Source organism: Lacerta agilis, chromosome 3 (genome assembly GCF_009819535.1).
Source record: "Lacerta agilis isolate rLacAgi1 chromosome 3, rLacAgi1.pri, whole genome shotgun sequence".
Classification (NCBI taxonomy): Eukaryota; Metazoa; Chordata; class Lepidosauria; order Squamata; family Lacertidae; genus Lacerta; species Lacerta agilis.
Window position 1 is genome coordinate 61,784,770 of NC_046314.1, and position 22,260 is coordinate 61,807,029.

Sequence of the window (22,260 nt, forward strand, 5' to 3'; positions counted from 1 at the left end):
GCCCCTTCTCTTCCCCCCGTTTTCAATTACCCTCCCCCCCGTTTTCATTTTTTTCAGGGCCCCCCCGTTTTCAATTACTCTCTTTTCCGTTCTCCCCGTTCAACTTCCATCTGCCCCTTCTCTCCCCCCCCCCCCGTTTTCAATTACCCTCATTGCCCCCCCATGTTTTCAATTACCCTCTTTTCTGCCCGCCCCCCTTTTCAATTACCGGTTTGCGATCTCGCAAATGGCCAACGGAGCTCTGCCAGGGGAAGCTGTATTAGCTGCAGTACCAGTATAGCCGCCGCTAGAGGGCGATGTTTTGCCTGTGATGTCTAATTGTAGTGCCAATGTTTAGCTTTTGTGGCTGCAGTACCAGTTTAGCCGTCGCTAGAGTGTGATGTTTTGCTGGTGACATCTAATAGGCGCACCAATTTTTGCGTTTATTATTTATTTTAGGTATGTCAGGTGTGTGTTTTTTTTAAAAATGTAATTATCCTATGTTATTCCCTGATGGTCATGGAATGCTGTTTCCTAATTTGATGCTGTTTGGTCCAGCGGTTACGGAGCAAGTTGGTAACACCTGCACATGCAATGGGAACATTTATATATATATATATAGATATGTGCAAGTTTACCTGTAACAGAGAGGGCAGCTTTTGTATGTCAAGGTTTGCTTCCTTTCTTGTGCTGACCCATGCCTTTGCTGGGCACGGTCACCTGTAGAGCAAACCTGTAGGAAACAAGGAGTTAAGGGACGTGCTCATGTTGTCAAAGAGGCAGCCCAATAATGCCTTGAGGTGTGCTCTGTCTTTCCTTGCAGGCAGAAATAGGGCACCGAACCCGTTCTTTCTCTTCTGCTCCTCCAAACCAAGCCCCCTTGTCTGTGGCATATAGTTGGGCAAACCCCATCATGGTATTTCTTGCCTCTTTTACCCATAATTCCATTGCCATTTCTGCATTAATTTGTGCATTTCTAAAAATTATTCTAAAAGTCCTTTCAAAATAAATATTTAAGTGCATATTTTGATACTAAACAGCCTAGAACTGAATCATAGCATTCAGAGAAGTGAAAGAACTGGAGCCTAGTTGAACTTCAACCTACATTTCAGTCTAAGAGGTTTAGATCAGGTTGTTTTGTACAGGAATTCACCACATTCAGATTCTTCAAGCACTTTATTTGACCCTTCTTTACTTCCCTACAGAAATCCAAGATAGCAGTCAAAGGGGTGGTGGCTAAAAGCAAGATTTTTTAAAATATTAAAATAAGAAGCTGTGATTATTTCTGAAAAAAGTAATTTACTGCATTTGGCTTTTACAGCCTCACAAGTATATTATACAAGCCTCAGTGTTGCATAACAGTTGGCCACTTACTGAGAACCAATTGGTATTTGTTCAGGCACTGAGAGAACTGGAAAAAAATGAAATCAAAGGTGAGTGAGTCACTTTGCTACATGCTTATTTTTTATTGAAATGTGTCATAACTGAAACACCAATTTCTTTGATTTCAGTTAGCTAATTATGTAACTTACATTTAACAGAATTGTGCTGAGAACTTACAAATAGCAAATTTAATTATTTCTGATAAATGCCTTTAATACCACCCTGAGAACTTTATCAGAGAGAGAGAGAGAGAGAGAGAGAGAGAGAGAGGTCAAACCAGAAAAAATCAATTGTACTCAAGTCCATTAAAACTATGGTGCATAGGTTTCAGGGCAATCCTATGCATTTTTACTCTGAAATATATGCCATGAATGTCAATGGGACATTCTTCCTAGTAGGTGGTTTTAGGATTTCAGTAAGACTGGAGTGCAAATTTAGTATGCTCTTACACCAAGACATTAGAAACAGTGTACTGAAATGAACAAATATGAACATACAGTTGAAGATGAGCTGTTGCTCTGATACTACGAGAATGATATCACTATTTGTTTGTTTGTTTGGTCTTATTTTTCCAACTTCTTCTACTTTGAAGTGCCATTTGTTTTGAATTATTCCCCCAAATGATGATAACTTTTTTACCATCCTTTATACTGATTGAAATACAGGTACAGTGGTGCCCCGCTAGACGAATGCCTCGCTAGACGAAAAACTCGCTAGACGAACAGCATTCGTCTAGCGGAAGCTGCCCCGCAAGACGAAAATTTTTCATCTTTTTTTTTCGTTTAGCGGAGCGCGGCTGTCATTGCCGCTTCGCTAGACGAAAAAACCGCTAGACGAAAAAATCCATAGAACGAATTATTTTCGTCTAGCGGGGCACCACTGTAGTTATACATGTGGTGCATTAAGGTGGTAATGGTTCTATCCAGGGCCCTATTTCCTTTGTGGCTGAAGCTATTGGAAGAATCTGTTGCCTGTGATTTTTATTTATTTGTATTTTAATTTTCGGTGTATTCCACCTGGGGCTCTGTGGGATCAGCTTCCTTGTGGCTGACTGTTCTTAAGACCACTCACTGGTATCCAACTAACTGTTCTTAAGATCTAAGTTACTTTTTGTTTATTTAAAGTACCTACTGAAAGTCCATCATTATAGTAACTTGGAAAAGTAGTGGTAGTGTTTGAGTGTGAAAGCATCCATTTTCAGAAAGAGGCTGTCAAGAAGAGTTGCAGATATGCTGGATGTAGTCAAAAGTATTTTTTTATTCAAAGATGCTGATACAGTCCTGCATCAAAAGAACATGACACTTGATAATTTCCAGAAAACACTACTGTGTAAAAGGAAAAATAGAAAACCACTGCTATAAGCTTCATCTCTCATCCTAATATTTCATAAGACAACAGTGCCATCTAGGGTAGATTTTAGTGTCCAAATTAAGTAGCTAGGACAGAACACTACTTCTAAAGTGAAATTTACTGCAGTTTGTCATAAATAAGGAAGAGTGCATAATTTTTAAGACCTGTTTCTTAAAGTAAACTCTTCCATAACAAACAATTATGTAGCTCCAGAAGCATAAATGGAAAGCATAAATAAACACTACAATGAAATTTACACAGCACGTCCTATTGAAAAACATGAAGAAAGTGTAAGTGTCCTAAGTCCAGACATTCACAGCAACATGGAAGGACAAAAATCTGCAGGCTCTTCCAAGGGAGGTCGAAAAGTGAAGGAGAAAACAACTGAGAAGGCAGAAAAAGCTGCTAAAGAAAAACCTGTAACTGTTGTTAGGCCCGAATCACAGGTAATAATAAATAAATGAGTTCATAAAGTGAATTTTCAAATGTTCTGAATGATGTTGTATAGGGTAAATTTCTTCTTTATTTTTCCACATATATATATATATATATAATTGAATGGAATGCAAATTGAATTGAATTCAAATTCTATTTGAATTTGCTGGAGCAATGAAATATTAATATCAGTCGCAATTTGCATCACTAATGTCACAGTTGTGACAACTGAGAGGTTTCACAACTTGTTCTGCCCCTCATACACATTTCATTCACATCTTCCACTATCATAATTATCACCGTCTTTATTTTAATGACCCTTTATTTAATGACCCTTAATAGGTTTTGATTAACTTTCCTCTACACCTCCACTTGAGGATGGAAATACATTGCCAGACTTTTTAGGGTGTTCTCATCTATCTGTCTACTTAGATCAACTTGAGGTGCCTCTTTTTTTTATTTACGTTAACTTGTTTCCATCCACATTTCTTCATTTTACATGGTGATGGCCTAGATAAGCCAGGTAATACTAATTATCCACAAGAGCCCCCCAAGCAACTTGCTTGATATCTTAGCTATGGCAAATAAAAGCCATCGTCAGGTGACTGGACAAGGACTGGACAAGGAAGCAAGCATTTGTAAAGGGGAAAAGAGTTTTTTTTTCTTCCTTTCAGGCCATTGATGTGCTGCAACATAGTGCTACTCCATGGCTACTCATAGTTTGAGTAGCAGAATCACATGCTCTCTTTCCTCCCCAGCAATTACCTCATTTGTACAAATTTCTCTTGGCACTCTTAATCACAGTCATATGCTAGCCATGAATAAGGGCACTCCTGAACCCCAGTTTAGAAACCAGGTTTTAAAACAACTCACATTGGGGTTCACTTCAATCCAGCCCTCCATTGACCCATTACTGCTCCGGTCTGCTAAAGAAGATATTGACTGAAAGCAACCTTTGCTGCATGGGTGGGGGAAACAGACTAGTTTTGGGGATGGTAACTCTTGTGGGTTCCCTTGCAAAGTTGAGCACACATACGTCAAATGAAACCAGAGGATGGCATTCTTTGACAATAACAGTCTATCATGGACAGTGCTTCTCGATAATGAATTGGCCCTTTCATTCATTTGAGAGTTTCAAAGCAATATGTGCTCATCTGATTTTGCTTTGTGCATTTCATTTCCAGCAATCTGATCCTAACAAACCTTCCTGGATCTTACGTCTAGTCGTTGAACAAAATGAAATAGAAGCAGTGGATTTGAAGAAAGACACTGAGAGAGCAGATGAGATCAAAGCTATGAAGCAAGCATGGGAGGCTGCGGAGCCAGGGAGAGCTGTTAAGGTAACCAGGGCTTATCGTTTTACACATGCATTTAAAATGAATTCCGAGATTTAGCAACCAAAAAGTCAAATCCCTGCAGAGATTTTTCAGTATCAAACTCCTGTTTGAAGAGTGAGTGCTGAGGCTGAACTGAGAGATTGAGTTGAATAAATCACGGTAGGCAACTAGGCAGTGAAAGCCCTGAATTTTCATCTGTGCTTTACAGTGCTGGCTGCTAACATTCCGACTTGGTTATGGCTGCAATGTTTAACATTGCTGTTTTCAGCACAGTAGCCAACATGAGGTGGCTTACAATGGGTGCAATTAAATTTTGTGCCAAAGCAATTGCCCTCTCACCTGAAGCATTTCTGCTTGTCCACACGTGCCAGCTTCTGAATATGATTTTTTTGGGGGGGGGGTGCACGGTGCATGTGATGTCAGAGGAGCTGGGGCAGAGCTCAGCGCAGTGGCAGTACAGCTTCAGTGACCGTGGCTTCTCCTCCTGCTGCTGCTGGGGCTGCTTCCAGCCTCTTTCCCCTCCACAGTAGGAGGAGGGAGGAAGAGGAGGAGGAGCCATGATAATTGAGGCCACACTGTGCTCAGCTGCATGTTTTGGATTGGGGGGGGGGGGTTCAGCCCCTAGGAGATGGCACCCCTGTGCTTGCCAGACAGAATGATCTCCCACCCCTCCCACTTTTCTAGGGGTACTCCTGATCCTCCCAAGCTGATTTGGGAAGGGGGGGGGAGCAAGGGATCCATACAGTGGGACTCATTACTCATTGCACCGGATTCTGCTAGCACAACAACTTCGTTTAATCCAGCCTAATATGTTTAAAAGACAATACCAGTCACTGTTGGACTCAGAATGCTGGATTAGATGGGCCTTTGATCCATTCCAGCAGGGCATATTTTATGTTAATAATTGAGCATCAGCATGACTGCAAAAACAAAACAAGGTGTTTTTCTTTTATAAGCATTAATAATCTCCCATTTTCAGTTGCTTTTAAAACTGTTATGCTTTATTCAGTGCATTTTCCATGTACCCAAAGTTGTTTTTGTTATTTAACAGCTAGTAGTCAAACAGCTTAAAATTGCATAATTTAAGGAGAAAATATTGATTTTTTGTTTCTGTTCCTGTCACTCCAAGCACTGCAGTTGAATGTTGTGACATGACTCATATACCCATGTGTGTGCTTTAATTCTGTGACTCATCATTCAGTTGTCAGCCAGGCCTCCATCACTTATTAAAATAATTAAGCCGCTCGGCTCAAAATTTAAATGATACGTTCTCTCGGTGTGCAATGATAACATGCTACTGTTGTACAGCCAGACCAAATCTGAAGAGATTGTTATTTCATATGCCGCTGCAATTACATGCATGTGCCTATGTTGCTATGGTAACATCATAGGCAATACAGGAAGCTGCCTTATTCCACGTCAGGCTTTTTGACTATTTATCTGTTGCTTGACCTAACATTGGCTATGCCTGGTATATTGTGGCCATCTTACCAGCAGTGGCTCTATTATGGGGAATGTGCAAAGGATTGGGTGAGAAAATGCAAGCTTATTTATTTGTTTTTGTTCTCTAGGATAGTATTCAGTTCAAACACAAACAAGTAGTCAGCAGGGGAGAAGTCTGGATGTAGCCAACATGCAATGGTTTAGACTTCCCTGTCTTTCTTAGAAATGTTTGCATATAAGTGCCTCACATGAAGTAGATGTGGTAGTAGATGCAGGGCCGTCTTTACCTGGTGGTGCAAGGGGTGCAGGGCACTCGGGCACCGAATGTATAGCTAGTGCTCTCAATTGGCGGTAGTGAAAAGCAATGGAGCGAAAGTCCCTGCCCCCCTCCTCCATCGCTCTGTTACCCTGTAGCATCAAATATTCCCAACAAATTAGGAAACAAAAGCATTTTTTTCCCATTGCTTCGTTGTTATAGGTGAGCAATTTCCCCTACCAAAAAAGCTCAACAACTGTGAGTTACCCCCCCCCCCAAAAAAAAGGTCAACAACTTTTGCTTCCCCTCTCCCCACAAAAGCTTAATAAAAATTAATTTGGGGGTGGCTCAACTAAATTTCTGGTGAAGGAACTTGCAAACCACTCCAGTATTTTGCCAAGAAAACTCTGTGGACATAAACAAAGGAGAAGCTTTGAAAAGAAAGTGAGGGTTTCCAAGGCATGCTCTGGTTCATGGGGTCACAGAGAGTCGAACATGACTAAGACAACTAAACAACAACAAACTAAATTTGGGGGCGCTGGGCAGCACATATGCTAAAGATGGCCCTGAGTAGATTCGTATCCTAACATAACCAGTGAAGTGTCGATTCCTGGCTTTCTGTAGCCTGCCTTTTACTTTCTTTCTCCATACAAAGTCAGACACAATAGCTGCCTTTTGGAGTTGAAAAACACCTATCACCTACTCATTGGACCTGCTTCCCCTAATTTTGAACTGTATTTAGCTACTCCCCGCCAGCTTGCCTCTGGTTTTGGATTCTGCTCCACTGCTCTTCTGTCTGAGAAGCCAGATCTTCCCCCATCCCATCTGGATGACAGTTATTGAGATCATTTTCCTAATTGTGACACATTCTTTGTTGTTGAAAATTTGTGCCTCTCCTTTCCCCGAGTTCCACTTATTTGAAGGGGGAAGGGAATAATAGATTTCCAGATTACTTTTAAGAAAAATGGCATTAGTGGAAGTAAGGGAGTGACCACCTACTCATTCTCCATCACAGACAGCAAGGTTGTGGATGACCTTGCTTTGTATTGCCTGGCTTTTTGTGGATCTGCTTCAAGGACTGTTTTGTCAGTCATTTCAAAATTATAAAATACAGGGGAGCATTCCTGCCTGGCACCCTTTTCCTGGAGACTGTCAGCCATGAAAGGACCTCCTGTTGGCAGGATTTGATTTGGAGCAAACAGAGGCGACAGCGGCATTCCAAGGCTACAGTGTGTTAATTTGGACTCACATTATTGCAATAGACATCAATATTATGTGGGAAAGGATGGGAGGGTTTAAAAATTGCTTCACCATCAATTTAAAAAGTCACCAGTTGTCGCTGGATAGAAGAACCCTATTTCCCGATGTCCCAAGTCTGTTTGCAATGCCAACCCAACAACAAACAAGCCATGCCAATCTTGTTTGTTTACATGTGAACTGGGAATCATAATCAAGATGTTGGCTTTGGAAGCATCTTCCAAACAGACTTGAGGGTGGGAAAACTATTAGAATTGCTTTTAGATTTTCATGCTAGATTCATGTTGGTATTGATAAAACCAAGAGGCTTTAAATCCATGTTGCTAGCCAGTGCTCACCAGTGCATGGATGCATAGAATTTTTACGATCATATTAAGCTTTTAGCCTAAAATTCTGGCCTTTGCATCTATAAAATTCATGAATTATTGAATATATCTTTTGCCAGTGCTAAAAATGTTCATATATAAAAATGGCTTGATAATTAATATAGCATGCAGTACTTCAAATATTTGCAATAACACTCTCTTTGCAGGCTGTTCAGGAGCGCATGCAGTTTATTAATAAATGTGCGCGGAAAGGTTTTGTTGCGTCTGAGGCTGACAGTGTCAGCATTAGAGTGAGTTCAGGAGAAACAGGTATGTATATGCCTACATAAATAGGGTTGCCATATTTTGAAGAGCAAAAAAGAGGAGACTATGATGGTTATAACAGTCATTCAAAGCAAATAAATGCAATTTGTCTCAAATTTTACCGCTGAAAGGTGTCCTGGAAAAAGAGGACACATGGCAACCCTAAAATAATACAGGCTTTCTTACCTATGAAAACCTTGAAGAAACTGTTTTCAGGTGTAGGATTTGTGGAATGAAATAGTAATTTCTGCCGCCATAAAATGGGTGTCATTACCAACCAGGCTGTGTTGGTAATAGGCAAAATATTCTTTTCTTCTATCGTATGCTGCTTTTCAAGTCACTTCTGAATATACCCCACTTTTGGAATGCATTTTAGCAAAATGCCGCCCTGAGATCTACAGGTATAGGGCAGTATAAAATTTAATAAATAATAATAATAATAGTACTGCAGTCCAAACTATTATTATTATTTATTGAATTTGTATACCGCCCTATTCCTGTAGATCTCACGGCGGCTGACAACATAAACAACCCTGCTGCACAGGCCCCTGATCCAAGTCGGGCAGCAGCTTGGAGGAAGGATGTTTCCCTCGCTATGTTTTCTTAGTGAAAATCCTCCTGGCAGTCTGACATTTGGCTCAGGAGGGAGTCTGCTCTTTGTTTCCATATCAACTTCCCCCCTGGGAGCTTCACTGGCCATTTTTGTTGGGAGAACAGCATGGAATGAAAGATTAACATCCACTGTGTAACTCCCAGTCAGAAGGCCTAATGGCTCTTGTATATACACACATATTTAATCATGCACTTAAGGTATCTTCATTTGTATCATTTGTATCATACTAAGTTTTCTGGGCAGTTTACATAAATTACAAAATACAATTCACAGTTGAAACACTTACACCGAAATAAGATAAGCTACAAAAACAAAGGAGGAACCAGAGACCAAATTGCAAACATGCGCTGGATTATGGAGAAAGCTAGAGAGTTCCAGAAAAACATCTACTTCTGCTTCATTGACTATGCAAAGGCATTTGACTGTGTCGACCACAGCAAACTATGACAAGTTCTTAAAGAAATGGGAGTGCCTGATCACCTTATCCGTCTCCTGAGAAATCTCTATGTGGGACAAGAAGCTACAGTTAGAACTGGATATGGAACAACTGATTGGTTCAAAATTGGGAAAGGAGTACGACAAGGCTGTATATTGTCTCCCTGCTTATTTAACTTATACGCAGAATTCATCATGCGAAAGGCTGGGCTGGATGAATCCCAAACCGGAATTAAGATTGCCGGAAAAAATATCAACAACCTCAGATACGCTGATGATACAACCTTGATGGCAGAAAGTGAGGAGGAATTAAAGAACCTTTTAATAAGGGTGAAAGAGGAGAGCGCAAAAGCTCAACATCAAAAAAAAAACTAAGATCATGGCCACTGGTCCCATCACCTCCTGGCAAATAGAAGGGGAAGAAATGGAGGCACTGAGAAATTTCACTTTCTTGGGTTCCACGATCACTGCAGATGGTGACAGCAGTCACGAAATTAGAAGACGCCTGCTTCTTGGGAGAAAAGCAATGACAAACCTAGACAGCATCTTAAAAAGCAAAGACATCACCTTGCCGACAAAGGTCCGTATAGTTAAAGCTATGGTTTTCCCAGTAGTAATGTATGGAAGTGAGAGCTGGACCATAAAGAAGACTGATCGCCGAAGAATTGATGCTTTTGAATTATGGTGCTGGAGGAGACTCTTGGGAGTCCCATGGACTGCAAGAAGATCAAACCTATCCATTCTTAAAGAAATCAGCCCTGAGTGCTCACTGGAAGGGCAGATCCTGAAGTTGAGGCTCCAATACTTTGGCCACCTCATGAGAAGAGAAGACTCCCTAGAAAAGACCCTGATGTTGGGAAAGATGGAGGGCACAAGGAGAAGGTGACGACAGAGGGTGAGATGGTTGGACAGTGTTCTCGAAGCTACTAACATGAGTTTGGCCAAACTTCGAGAGGCAGTGAAGGATAGGCGTGCCTGGCGTGCTCTGGTCCATGGGGTCGCGAAGAGTCGGACACGACTGAACGACTGAACAACAACAACACAAAAACAAAAAAGCTGAGCAAAAAAGCAACTAAAGCAAGCAGAAACCTGGAATTTAAAATAGTTAACAGTAGCATAAAATCCCTGGCACAAAAGCTGAAGCACTCAATGAGTTATAATTATAAAAGGCTTGGAAAAACAAGGAGCTCTTTTTCTGGTGTCATAAAGACCATAGTGAAGTGCCAGGCAAGCTTTGGGGGTGGGGGTGAGGTGGGGGAGACATTCCATAAATGGGGAGATACCACCACCTTTCCCCAGTAGCTGTTTTTTCTCACTTAATTAGGTAGGAAACCTGGAGAAGGGCTTCCAAGGAAGTTGCAGGGTCTGGACAGATATGTATGAGGGATGGTGAACTGTCAGGTAACCCAGCCCTAAGTCATTTTAGGGCTTTAGAGGGTAAACCCAGCAGTTTGTATTGGTCCCGGAAATGGAGTGGAAGCCAGCTAATTAAGTCTGTAGCCTAGTGATTGGAAGGATATAGGAAATAAGGCACAAGGAGAAAGGCTTATGCCTTGCTGTGCAGCCAGGGATCTCATACATAGGTGCCGTTTCATTCAGAGGGGTAAAAAAATGTTAGCTTTGACAGTACTGACAATCTGTTTCTATAGACTGGGATAGAGCCCAAGCTCTTCTATCAGGCAGCAGTTCGGTTTGGGTAAAGGTGACTTCACTGGTCATCAGATCATCATGTCACTTTGCAAATATACATGCTGGTGCATATTTATGTATTTGGATCAGGTCAATATACAACTATCATGTATTCATAATCTGGGATAATGTGGTACTAATGTTTTGACCAGTTTCTTTTTTCTGGTCAGGGACTGCTTCTCCTGTTTCTGAACTAGTGGTGTCCCCCCCTGGAGTAGTTGCTGAAACGCAGCGGAAGGAATTCGAACCTTTAGACCTATCTCCCTATATTAGGTAAATTGCAGCAAGTGTTTAAAGTTTGGTTACGACAAAAAAAAAAATATTAATGTGTAAAAGTTAAGAAATGTAGGGTTGCCATATTTCAAACAGTGACAGAAAAGTCGTTGAGCTTTTTGGTTTTGTTTTGCAAAAAAATGACTTGAATGGAATTTTGGCAAAATTGACACCACCAACATGCGTTGCCATACATCCCGGACATTTTGCTGATTTCCGCCTGGATACTGCTGCCAAATGCAGTATTCCATATATGGCCGGGAAATTCCAGATGTATGGCAACCCTAAGAAATATTTTAAAGTACTCATCCAGCTCCTATGGCTAGTTGTATCCCATGAAGTTATCCTATTAGCACAAGAACTCCCACTTGTGTGAAGGCACTTCACCTCTAAAGGGTTGAGAATCCAACATGCACTTGAAAAGTTCATTCCACTCAATCAAAAGTCCTTTTGCAAAAAGCATAGCTTCCTTGGATACAGCCCTTTATATGCCTTTATATTTAGCAGTACACCATGTTGTCTCATTTGTGCCTAGTCCCATGTCCTGCTCCCAAAGCTATGGATATGGAGTGGATGTGGATCTGAGCGCCCTGAAATAAATTCTAACTAAGCAGCACATCAAAGGGAACTATTTAATCTCTGCTTTACCCACAGAAAAACACTACCTGAACCTGTCTTGAAAAATGAAGCTATTATTCAAGAGCAAGAGATGCGTAAGGCAGAAGAAATAAATCATTTTAGACAATTTCGAGAGATGGTTGGAGAACACAGAGAGCAAGAACACACGGCTAGGAATCAGTTGAAGCAAAATGTACTTGATATGTATGACAATCTTCAAGTAAGTATGCAAAATTCTGCTAATCATTTGAATAAATGTCTTATTCTTGGGTATGCTTACCTGTTACGTTTTTGCTCGTTTCATATTTTTTCTGATTTCCTTTCACTTGCTTTTCTTCCTTTTCTTTCTTTTTTATCATCAATCCAAATTTGGCGTGCTGAGGATGGAGAGGAAGTACAACATGCAGTTGTAGTGACCCGAAATTGCAATAACATGATCCTGTGCATGTTTACTCAGAGCAAGTCCTGTGCATGTTTACTCAGAGCAAGTCCATGGGGCTTACTGCCTAGGCAGTTTTTTTTAGTATTGCTACTTAGAGTTATGTATGAACAAACAGCCCCTAGACACACATCTTTTAAAAAACCTTTAGTATAATACTTCTGTGTGGTCATTAGAAAAATAAAAACTTTGTGAGAAAATATAGTTGAGCTCTAGGTAACTAAAATATTCATGCTTTTATAAAAGTTATGAAACCCACAGTATTGAAGAGATAATACTTAGGGTTTTTTATTACAGTACTTTTTATGCTTCTACAGACTTTTGGGAAATAACATCTTGTAATAATTTGGAAATCAAACAAATTGCATACACATTTGATGTGTCTTATACTTTAAAACATTTGTTGCATTTTAACATTATTGTATCAAGATGCAGATTTTTTCCATAGGTAGAAAAGGCAGGGGGTCAGATAATAAGTAAGGAAGTCATTGTGCAATTTTCTTGGTTGTGAAGTAAGCATTACAGAGTTTTAGAACACTGAACTCTGCTCAAAATATTTGGTTGTTTTAGGTATACACCCAAGATATATAAGTATACACTTGAAAAGGTAAATGATAGTTTCTCCCATTTGATATAATTAAACAAAACTGACAAGCCATGTAAATGGGAAAAGGAAAGGACCCATATATTTATGGAATAAATGAAGTACTTAAAATGTTACTAGAGAGGCACTAGATTTATTATATACCTAAAGGTTTATTTTTGAACAGAGTGGATGTGTTTGTCTTTGGATAGGCATCCTTAGATGAAGCACGAGGCAGGGTGCTCAGCGTCCGGGAAGCATACAGAGCTAAGCTATTAGAAGCTGAGCGCTTAAGATTAGAAGCACTAGCAGCTGAAGAAGCCGCTCTTCGAGCAGAGCAAGAAAAGAAAACCCCAGATGTGCAGAAGAAGAAAAAGGGAGGAGCAGGAGGAGGAGGAGCAGGAGGAGGAGGAAAAGGAGGGAAAGGAGGGAAGAAAAAGTAAATTTGCTTGAAATAGAAGCTGGGTAAACCTCCTTACTGGTCAGAAAAGAGCACCAGTTTTTGCAGTATTTTGGAATGCAATTCTGTCTTTTTCCCCAAGTGTTATTTTTGAAATCCATTTATAATCTTTAAATGATAGTGATTTTTAAATTGATTTTTAAATTGTAATTGTATGCCATCACTTTGGCATTATATTTTATGCTTTAATTGCAATAAATGTTTGCAACAAAATTACCAATATGCCTTTCAGTATTGTCAGACAGTTTTTAGAATAAACGAGCATCTAAATCAAGAAGGGCTGGGCCAAGAGGTGGTGATACAAGTAAAAAAAATCCTGAAAGAGAAAATTCTGAGCAAAACTTGACCATGTGCCTGCTTCTGATTGCCATTTTGCTATATATTTATGGATTTTACTCTAGAATCCCTTGTTGTAGAAGTAACTATTTGGGGAGGGGGGAAGGATATATGAATCTAGACACACAGCCTACAAAGTACAGTACATGACCCAGCAGAGGAACACTAAAATATTCTTAGTAATCACAGTATTGGTATTTTGGGCTGTCTTTGTTCTTCACCTTTTCTAGTGAAGAGAGAGTCTGTGAAAGGTTATTGCCTAGCATTACAAAAAATGACAAAAGATAAGGATGCCTCATTCTCATGTGTTATAACTAAAGGAATGTTTGCAAATTATGCTCAGAACATTGTTAAATGATATATTTTTTATCAGCTTACTTTCAGTTGTCAAGGAGCTAGTTTCATCCTACACACGACCTATCATTTTTCATTCTTGTTTAGTTCCTTGCCAACTACCATAAGAGTATTGTTTCCCTTTGCAACAGTTAGTACTTTAGAGAAGTATGGTATGTTCTGAGATAAGCTTGAACAAATACTTTGCAAAATCCTCTCATTTGAATTAGAAGGATGGCAAGATAAATAATTTTGCTTTGTAGAAACGCAGCAGACTAATCTGTGAATCCAATTTCCTTTAATGACACAGGTATTAGATCCCAGGACCTTTCTCACACTACCAGGCATTGCTTATTGGCAGTGTGTACTAGCCCACGTAGGCGAGCGCTGACTAATCTCATTCTGTGGCATTGCATCTGCACTGGCCTTTCTTTTGTCCAGCTGGAAGATGTTTCTCTCACAAGCACCCTAGCTGGATGATGAATAGAAAGAAAAGGAAGCAACAAAATACTTTTTGTGCCAGAAAACACTGCATTCTATTACTCCAAGTAGGAAAATTTGTTGCTTAGAAATAAATACTGGGGGACTGGCAATCATAGGTGGTGAGTGTTTTGCAGGCTGGGATGGTAAATAATTTCTGAAATTGGGTTGGCTCGGGAAATAAGCTAAGGTATTTCAATTTTGTAAAGTAGTTTGACTTATTTTCCAAGTCAGTCTGGTGTTGGCTGATCGGAAATCACCCATCACTACTCAGCACTCACTCTCCTGAAAAGTCTTTACTGAAATTCGCCTTTTAGCTCCTCTGCTACATCCTCTCTGTCACCAGTGTATTTCTCAAAGTTAGTTCAAAGTTCACTATTTCCCACTAAGGGGAAAGTTCAACTATTTCCCACTAAGGGGAAGCCTTGCACGGCCTCCATTGTGGCAGGGCATACATTTCATAAATAAATGGGACTTGCTGGTAATGGAAAACATTGTTTAATCATTTTTCTTAGTCTTTATTTGTATTTTGAATTGTTTTCAGTTGCATGCTATGTAATTCTGTTTCATTCACCTTTGTATATTTTGTTTACTTATTTTTTGTTGCTTCCCTCCCTTGTTATCTATTTGTGTTAAATGTGTGATATGTAAAGGCTGCAAGATTCATAGAATTAGGCTAATAAATTAATCAATTTAGAACATTTCGCTTGACTAAAGAGACCTCTAATTAATCAGGCCGCAGGTTGTTTCTTTATATAAAATAAGGTATTTTTATTTTAAATATTTTTTATTGATTTTTCCAAGTATACATCCTCTAACAATATTTCTCTTAAAAATTTCCATATTTCCCCCCTTCCTCCACTGGACTTCCCCCATATTCCCGTTTTGTTTTATTTCCATATTACTCACCCTGAATGTTGTTACCCAGGTCACAGGTTGTTTCTTTATAAAAACGTATTTTTAATACACACAGTTATAAAAACCGCAGTGTGCCAGTTTAGAAAGTAGGAACGCCTTTTCTACCATGCGGCAACATTTTTGCTCCTGTCTAAAAGCAAGACTTTTACAAGCACAATTGTATTATCATATGCAAATTTATGCACAAAGGTATTGACTAAATCTTACAGAATTAACCAACTACATTTTTTATTGAATGGCAGCCCTGGTAATAATATTATGAGAAATAAAGTGATTTTTAATAAATGTAGAAATTGCTTTTTCTTATTACTCATGACAGATATGAGTCTTACAAAAACCTGAGGAGTAGGTGTGCTCACAATAGGCTGACATGGTCAGAGTTGTGGTCACAGGAAACTGCTTCCCTTCACAGATGCACAAAGCTCAGTGTCTTACAGGTGTGCCAACTTGAATAAAATATTGAGGTGCCTAGGTAAGCCCCACCCCACATAAGCAATCACATGACATGGTGCACACACACCATTTAAATGGTAAGGCCCATCAACTTTGGGACCCCCCACCCCCCACAAATACTTTATTGGAGGGGGCATACACCCCCTCGGCCCCTAGGAGTTGACTCCAATCTTAACATACTTTTAAGTACAAAGCTGTAGAAGCACAACTACACAGATACCCAGTGTCTCTAACATTACACAACAGAACAGTTGGTAGTTACAGGTTGGCAACAGGCTGTTCACGAAAACACCCCTTGCATGTTGAGGGGAAAGTGAGATTGTGCTGGCTGGGCCATGCCCAGTGGTAATGGGCCCTGCATATGTAAGGATGTAGAGGCGTAGGGCTCCTCCAAATGATGGGAAATATTGATTGGCCCGGGACTTACAGGAGTCCATGGAGGAATGTTGAGTTTATAATACCCAATCTCACTAAGGCTGAGCTTACGAGTGTGCGCTGCAGAGAGGGCATATCTGGCTGATGCAAAGGGCCATGGCTGGACGATGCAATTCTCATGTCCCCTCATATTGTGGAAAGGGATCATGTGTATTCCCTCCCCAAATACTGTAAGTATAAGCAGGGAACCATGCAACATTAATCCAGATTGTGTCAGGCTTAATTTAAATTAAATGTGCTTATTCTTTTTTAAAGAAAAATAGGAAATACAGATCAACAAGGGAGGGTAAAGGTGCCTTTCAGAGAAAAAAGAAGCTAAAAAGAAAATATAAAACTAAGGAAGACCAGACCACTATCCATGCTGAGCTAGGAAAAAGAAGAGCAAAACCCATGGTTGAAGCATGTACAGACCACCTCACCTACTGACTTCAGAAGGCCTCTGCTATGGCATAGGCCCAGCTATAGTCAAGCTTTGTGTGACTAATGGGCCGGGTGTGTGCTTGCATCCCTCCATATCAGAAGCATCCATCAGGCTCAATGGAAAGCAGTTCACATCTCCATCTGGACTGACCATCTACGTGACCGACGTGTTCAGCTCTCTCTTGCAGAATTTGAGAAGTAGAGGAACTCACAATCTCTTAGCCTATTAATACTTGACTTTACCTTTCACTTTAATGCCACATTTAAAATGCTGCTCTAGTTCAATGTTAAACTGGATTGATACAATGAATTATTGATTGTAGCCACCTATTTATTTCGAATAATTGAGAAGTAGCATAGAACAATGTTTGTTCACTTACCACCCTTTTATAGTTCAATACATTTTAGATAATATCATTCATCTGTATGTCAGAGGCTGTCTCTGTATTTATTTTTTAAGCTGCAGAACTACGCTGACATTTGTCAAGGTTATTCACTCTATACAGCTGGAGCCTTTCCAAAAGTATTGTTACAAATATTTAATAATTTGGTTCCCAAAATGGCAATGTCTTCTTGGTGGTTCTACAAATGGATTTCATTTCCCCCCAATAAAATGGCACTTTTCCCTGGCAATGCCACTGCAGAAGGGAGGGACCACCTGGTGCTGCTTGAAAAAGATTTGGCAGACAAAACTTTTCTATCTGGAAGTCTGCTAAAATGGAACAGGTGTGAGTGCCTGCGGAATTTTAAGGGAGCGGCTAATATTTGGGTATTGTCTTTTTTCCCCTCCCCCCCCTTGAATTTTAAAGGTGTGGCTTATATTCAGGCCAAAACAGTAATTCCAGTTTGCCCACCACAAAAACAGTTGGGTGGCTTTATGCCCTGGATTCCTAATAAGTTACATTCAGGTTCTTGTAAAACTTAAGACCTTGTTGTGATTTACATTATGTTAATATGAGGGTGGTTCACAGCAATACATTTGCAATTCCAATAGAATAAAAACACTAAATTAAAGTTCATCACAACCAAATACCTCCCAGGTCCAGTATAAACAACCCACAAATACCTGAGTGAATAGCTGGCTCTTTAGCAAGTTTCAAAGGCACATCAAAGCTGATGCTTGCCTTGTTTCAGGCAGGATTCAGTTGCATTAGCTAGGTACCTCAAATGGCCCCAAAGTTATCACAAGATGGACCTCCTGAGGCTGCAGCACAGCATCTATTCAGGAGGAGGCATTCCTTGAGATGTCTAAAGGGAAGGAAGTATGCAGCCCTTACTAGCTTTCAATCTTCATCCACCATGATAGTAACGAACATGTTCCATGCAGAAAATGCTACAGCAGCTGCTCAGCAACTCCTTCTCCCCCAAAATATGTGCACCTATGATAATAAAGCATCCGAATTAGTAGGCTGAAATGAGTACATTATCAATATACCTCTCTAGCATACATTACGGAACAGTTTCACTTCCTGAATTATAAGGGCTTTGTCACTTAAAAAAAAATCACATCTTGATTAAAATACAGTAATCTTCATTATGTTCTAGATGTGAGCAATTGGCTATAATTGATGCTCTCTAAAGGTATAATTTATCCCTGTTACATCTGAGGAAGATGTTGTGGTAGGAGAGAATATGCTAGTTGAGAATTGTTTCAGGTCTTGCATACGTTCTAGCAGAAATTCAGTAATAAACTGTTCATCCACCTAAGTGTGCTACAAGCCTCTCACAAGGGCTATCAGAGGAGAGACAAGTTGATGGCACCACTTCACAGCTCCTGAACCTGGTACTGGGGCCAACTGCAGTGTGCGGGACTGACATCATCTTCGTCTACCCTCATGCTACACTGGTAAGATCCAAATTTCATATACAGTAATATGATTGCAAAGGCTGGGAAATCCACACCTCACCTCAGCCGGGAACTCACCAGTGGGCGCTTGTCAAACCACTCTCCTCTGGGGCAGGGCTTTTTTTTCCCAGCCAGAACACACTGGAACTCAGTTCTGGCACCTCTCAGGTGGGTGCCATTGCCATTCTAAGAGAACAAGGGAGGTGTTCATGGTGAGCTCCAGCACCTCTTTTTCTAGAATAATAGCACTCCTTGGAGGTCTCAGCCCCCCACCTGCAACATGGTGACAAAAATACTGCCAACTCAGGGTAGTCCAACACACAGTCCAAGGCAACTTTTGATGCCTCCCCAGCCCTCGTGCTGCCTTCCCAAGGCTGGGTAAACGAGGTGCTGAGCTTTGGAAAGGAGGCATGAGGGCTCTTGTGAAATTTTGCACCAAGTTTAGTTAGCAAGTTAAGCTGAAGTATTTCAGCCTAAAATTATTTATTCTCACAGGGCGCCTAATATAGTAGCTTAAATTTAAGCGCTCATGCATAATTTTCTTCACCTGGAAGGTAAAATCTACAGCAAAGGCTTAGGTTGCCTATCGAAAGAGGTCACAAATTACCATCTTTAGTCACTAGAGGGAGGTATTTCTATATATCCCCAATATATTGCAAATATTTTTGTTTCCAAACCATTTTTACTGCATCGATAACGGATTTGTTTGCAGCTGAATAGTTCTTGCATAGGTAGCTACTTGTGACAATGAGAGTTTGACTTCGTCAGGCTTGGAATGTTGATAATGCACAAAACAAGGTTTACACACACACACACACACACACACACACACAAACAAGAGGGGGGGGGAGGAAGTATAGTTTCCCTCAAGGTTGCTTAACAAAAATAAGTAAATAATAAAACAATAATAATTTTGTATCAAATATAGGGTTGTTGCTGATGTACAGCTGACAGAAAGGCTTATTAGGGATTTTAAATTTTTGTTTTCTGATTGCTATTGTTATCAGTGCTTTTTTCTGGGGGGACGCAGGGGTACACATACTCCTAAACATTTTGTGAATCTAAGTTTGGCCTCATTGAGGGGCAGTATTTCAACATGTGTAGGAAAATGAGAGTACCCCTAAATATTTTTAGTGGGGGGGGGAACACTGATTGTTTTTATTATTAGTAGAGGTAACAATAGAAAAAGTGGAATAGAAACAGACTGACAGCCAAACAATCATTACCTGGTTTACAAAGATGCATTGGATTGTAAGTGAACTTTAAATAACAGTGATTATTATTTAAATCCAAAATATAAAGTCAACAAAGAAGAAACAAATAGAAATTTTAAAAAAACAACACCAAAGGAGTGAGAAAAAAGAAAAAGAAGAAAAGAATATTTATTTTCCGGACCCAAAGCATCCAGGTGATTGTGCTTAAAGTTCCAAAAGTATTACTGTATAAACCATTCCCTTATATAGAGGTGTTTTCCCCTCCCAATATTTTGCATACAAAATCCTTGCTGCTAGAACCATATGATATAAGAATTTTTCTCTGTCCTTGGGGGAATGCATCCTTAAAGAAAGTTATTAAGTGTGCTTTGGGGTCTAACTGTACTGAGTGCTTGTATTGTTTATATTAGACACAGTTTCATGCCAATATTTCTTAGCCTCAGGATAGTTCCACCAGCAGTGGATAAAATATGCTCTATCCGCTCTATGCTTCCAACATCTATCATTTCCTGTCTTGTATCTTCTAGATATCCCAGATGGTGTTAGGTACCACATTATCCAAAGTTTAATAGAATTATCTATCAATGCTAACATTGCAGTATATTTGGTAATACTTTCCCATATACAATTCCAGATATTTATTGATGTCCCAGTCATTTCCTCCCATTTTTTGTGGCATAGTCAACTTGTGTATGAATAACAGATTGACATTTGTGAAGCAACCATTTTTCTGGGTTTTGACAAAATTATTTGGCTGCCTTACTCCTCCTCTGTATATTGGCAACCAATAATTTTAAAAGTCTCTAACCTGAAAATATTTGTATATATCTCCCAAACCGCCCCTCACTTGATCTATGGTCTTTATCTGATTATTGCCAATCCAATCAACAAAATGTTCAAGCCCTCCTTTATGACAGCTAGCAAATCACCCTACAGTTCCATTTTACTGAACTATTGATGAAATAGCACAGATGTGATTGTTAATGTTGAGAGGCACAGTTGGGTTTTGTTGTTGTTTTTTTAAATTTACCCCATATCCTAAATACTGCTGGAATCTCTTCCCTACAGCAAGAGCTGTACTCAGTGCTGAGTAGCTGCTATAAATAAACAGCCCAAATCAAAAGCATCACTGAAAAGCATTGGCTGGCAAAACAGCAAAAAGTCTGATGCTATTCAAGCCACAAAAAGATGCACTCTTATCTTGGCCAATAGAAAATCTTGACCTCCTAGACAGAAAGCATCAGCAATCAAGTTTCTCTGTACTATGACTGTGCTCTTTTCCTTTCACCTTGGGCAGTTCTTCTTGATAGAAGGATGGATAAGGAAGTGAATGCCTTTCTTTCCTTTGGAACCAAGCCTTGGGATCCTGCAATCAACACTTTTTGTGTATTTGCCGAGGGGAAACCTGCAGCCAACGTGATTGCCATATGACATGCAGAGGCGCTCTAACATGCGTGTAATTATTCTTCTACATGCAATAGACAAGATCTATTATATCAAATACAGAATGTAATTAAATTTCCTGGTATGAAATATTATGGCCCTCAGATCTAATTGCTGTGGACTTTTGAGATCTGAAGGTAATTAGAAGCTATTTTTTGTTTTGTCCTCAGGCAGTGTAACGCCTTAGATGACCTCCCTGCTCCTGACCCGTTAGGCAATGATACATGGTATTGATCACACTGCAGTAAAGATTCATGCTGGAATATCGATAGCCAATTACCCTGTGCAAGAACATTAAACTTGGAAAATGCAAGTTTTTGTGGGGAGCAGATCAATTGTTAGTTCTTCTCAGCATCTGTCTGAACACTGGACTGCCACAAATGTGATATGATTTTATTGATGTGGCCTCAAGACACAACACAGCAAGAAGTTAGAAAACTAGGTCCAACAGCTGGCAGCAAGAGCTCCTGCTCCTGTTTTAAACAGCAATGCTGAAGGTTTTTCTATCACTTCTATTAGGACAAAGGGTTTCAAAATTGTTTTTAAAATTAGTGTGAATGTCTAAAGATTGTTAGCAGGACAGCAGGACCATTTTAATAAATAGACACTTTCATAGAATCAGAAGTGTAGAGTTGGAAGGGACCCCAAGGATCATCTAGTCCAACCCCTTGCAATGCAGGAATTTCAACTAAAGCATGCATAACAGATAGCCCTCCAACCTCTGCTTAAAAACCTTCCACAAGAGAGAGACCACCATTTTCTGAGGGAGTGCTTTCCGTCTTCTAACAGTTCTTACTGTCAGAAAGTTCTTCCTGATGCTTAGTCATAATCTCCTTTCTTTTAACTTGATTTGGTATGAAACAGCTCCCTATGCTTTTCACTGCTTCTACAAATGAAGAAAACAATCAACTGTTACATCATGTGAAGCAGCCCAAAGCTTTTCTTTATTGATCTGTTTTGGCCAGAGCACCAGAAAACTCTCTTAGATAATTCAGAAGCTGTGGAGAAGAATGGAAAACACCTGGAGAATTAAGGGTCAACCAGCATGAATAAGGGCATGTCGTCATCACTGATAGTGTCTTTGATATGTGGACATTAGTCATTTTTGCACTGCCCTCAGGTTTGATGCTTTCTGACAGAGACTCTGTGCCTTAAATATCTGCATGACAGCCATAAATTTGATAGGAAATGTTTTCTGCTCGG

The 22,260-nt window shown here is 39.9% G+C and overlaps 1 protein-coding gene across 1 annotated transcript in view; it reads left to right on the forward strand.

The window, feature by feature from the left end:
* LOC117043838 (androglobin-like) overlaps positions 1–16,763 on the forward strand; it is a 53,690-nt gene extending 36,927 nt beyond the window's left edge. The window contains exons 26-32 of the mRNA XM_033143948.1: positions 1,301–1,412; positions 2,974–3,158; positions 4,332–4,487; positions 7,973–8,075; positions 10,977–11,079; positions 11,734–11,917; positions 16,390–16,763. Coding sequence (XP_032999839.1) covers positions 1,301–1,412; positions 2,974–3,158; positions 4,332–4,487; positions 7,973–8,075; positions 10,977–11,079; positions 11,734–11,917; positions 16,390–16,560 — 1,014 coding nt within the window. The 3' untranslated portion in view covers positions 16,561–16,763. The remainder of the gene's footprint in view (positions 1–1,300; positions 1,413–2,973; positions 3,159–4,331; positions 4,488–7,972; positions 8,076–10,976; positions 11,080–11,733; positions 11,918–16,389) is intronic.
* The last annotated feature ends 5,497 nt before the right edge of the window (positions 16,764–22,260 follow it).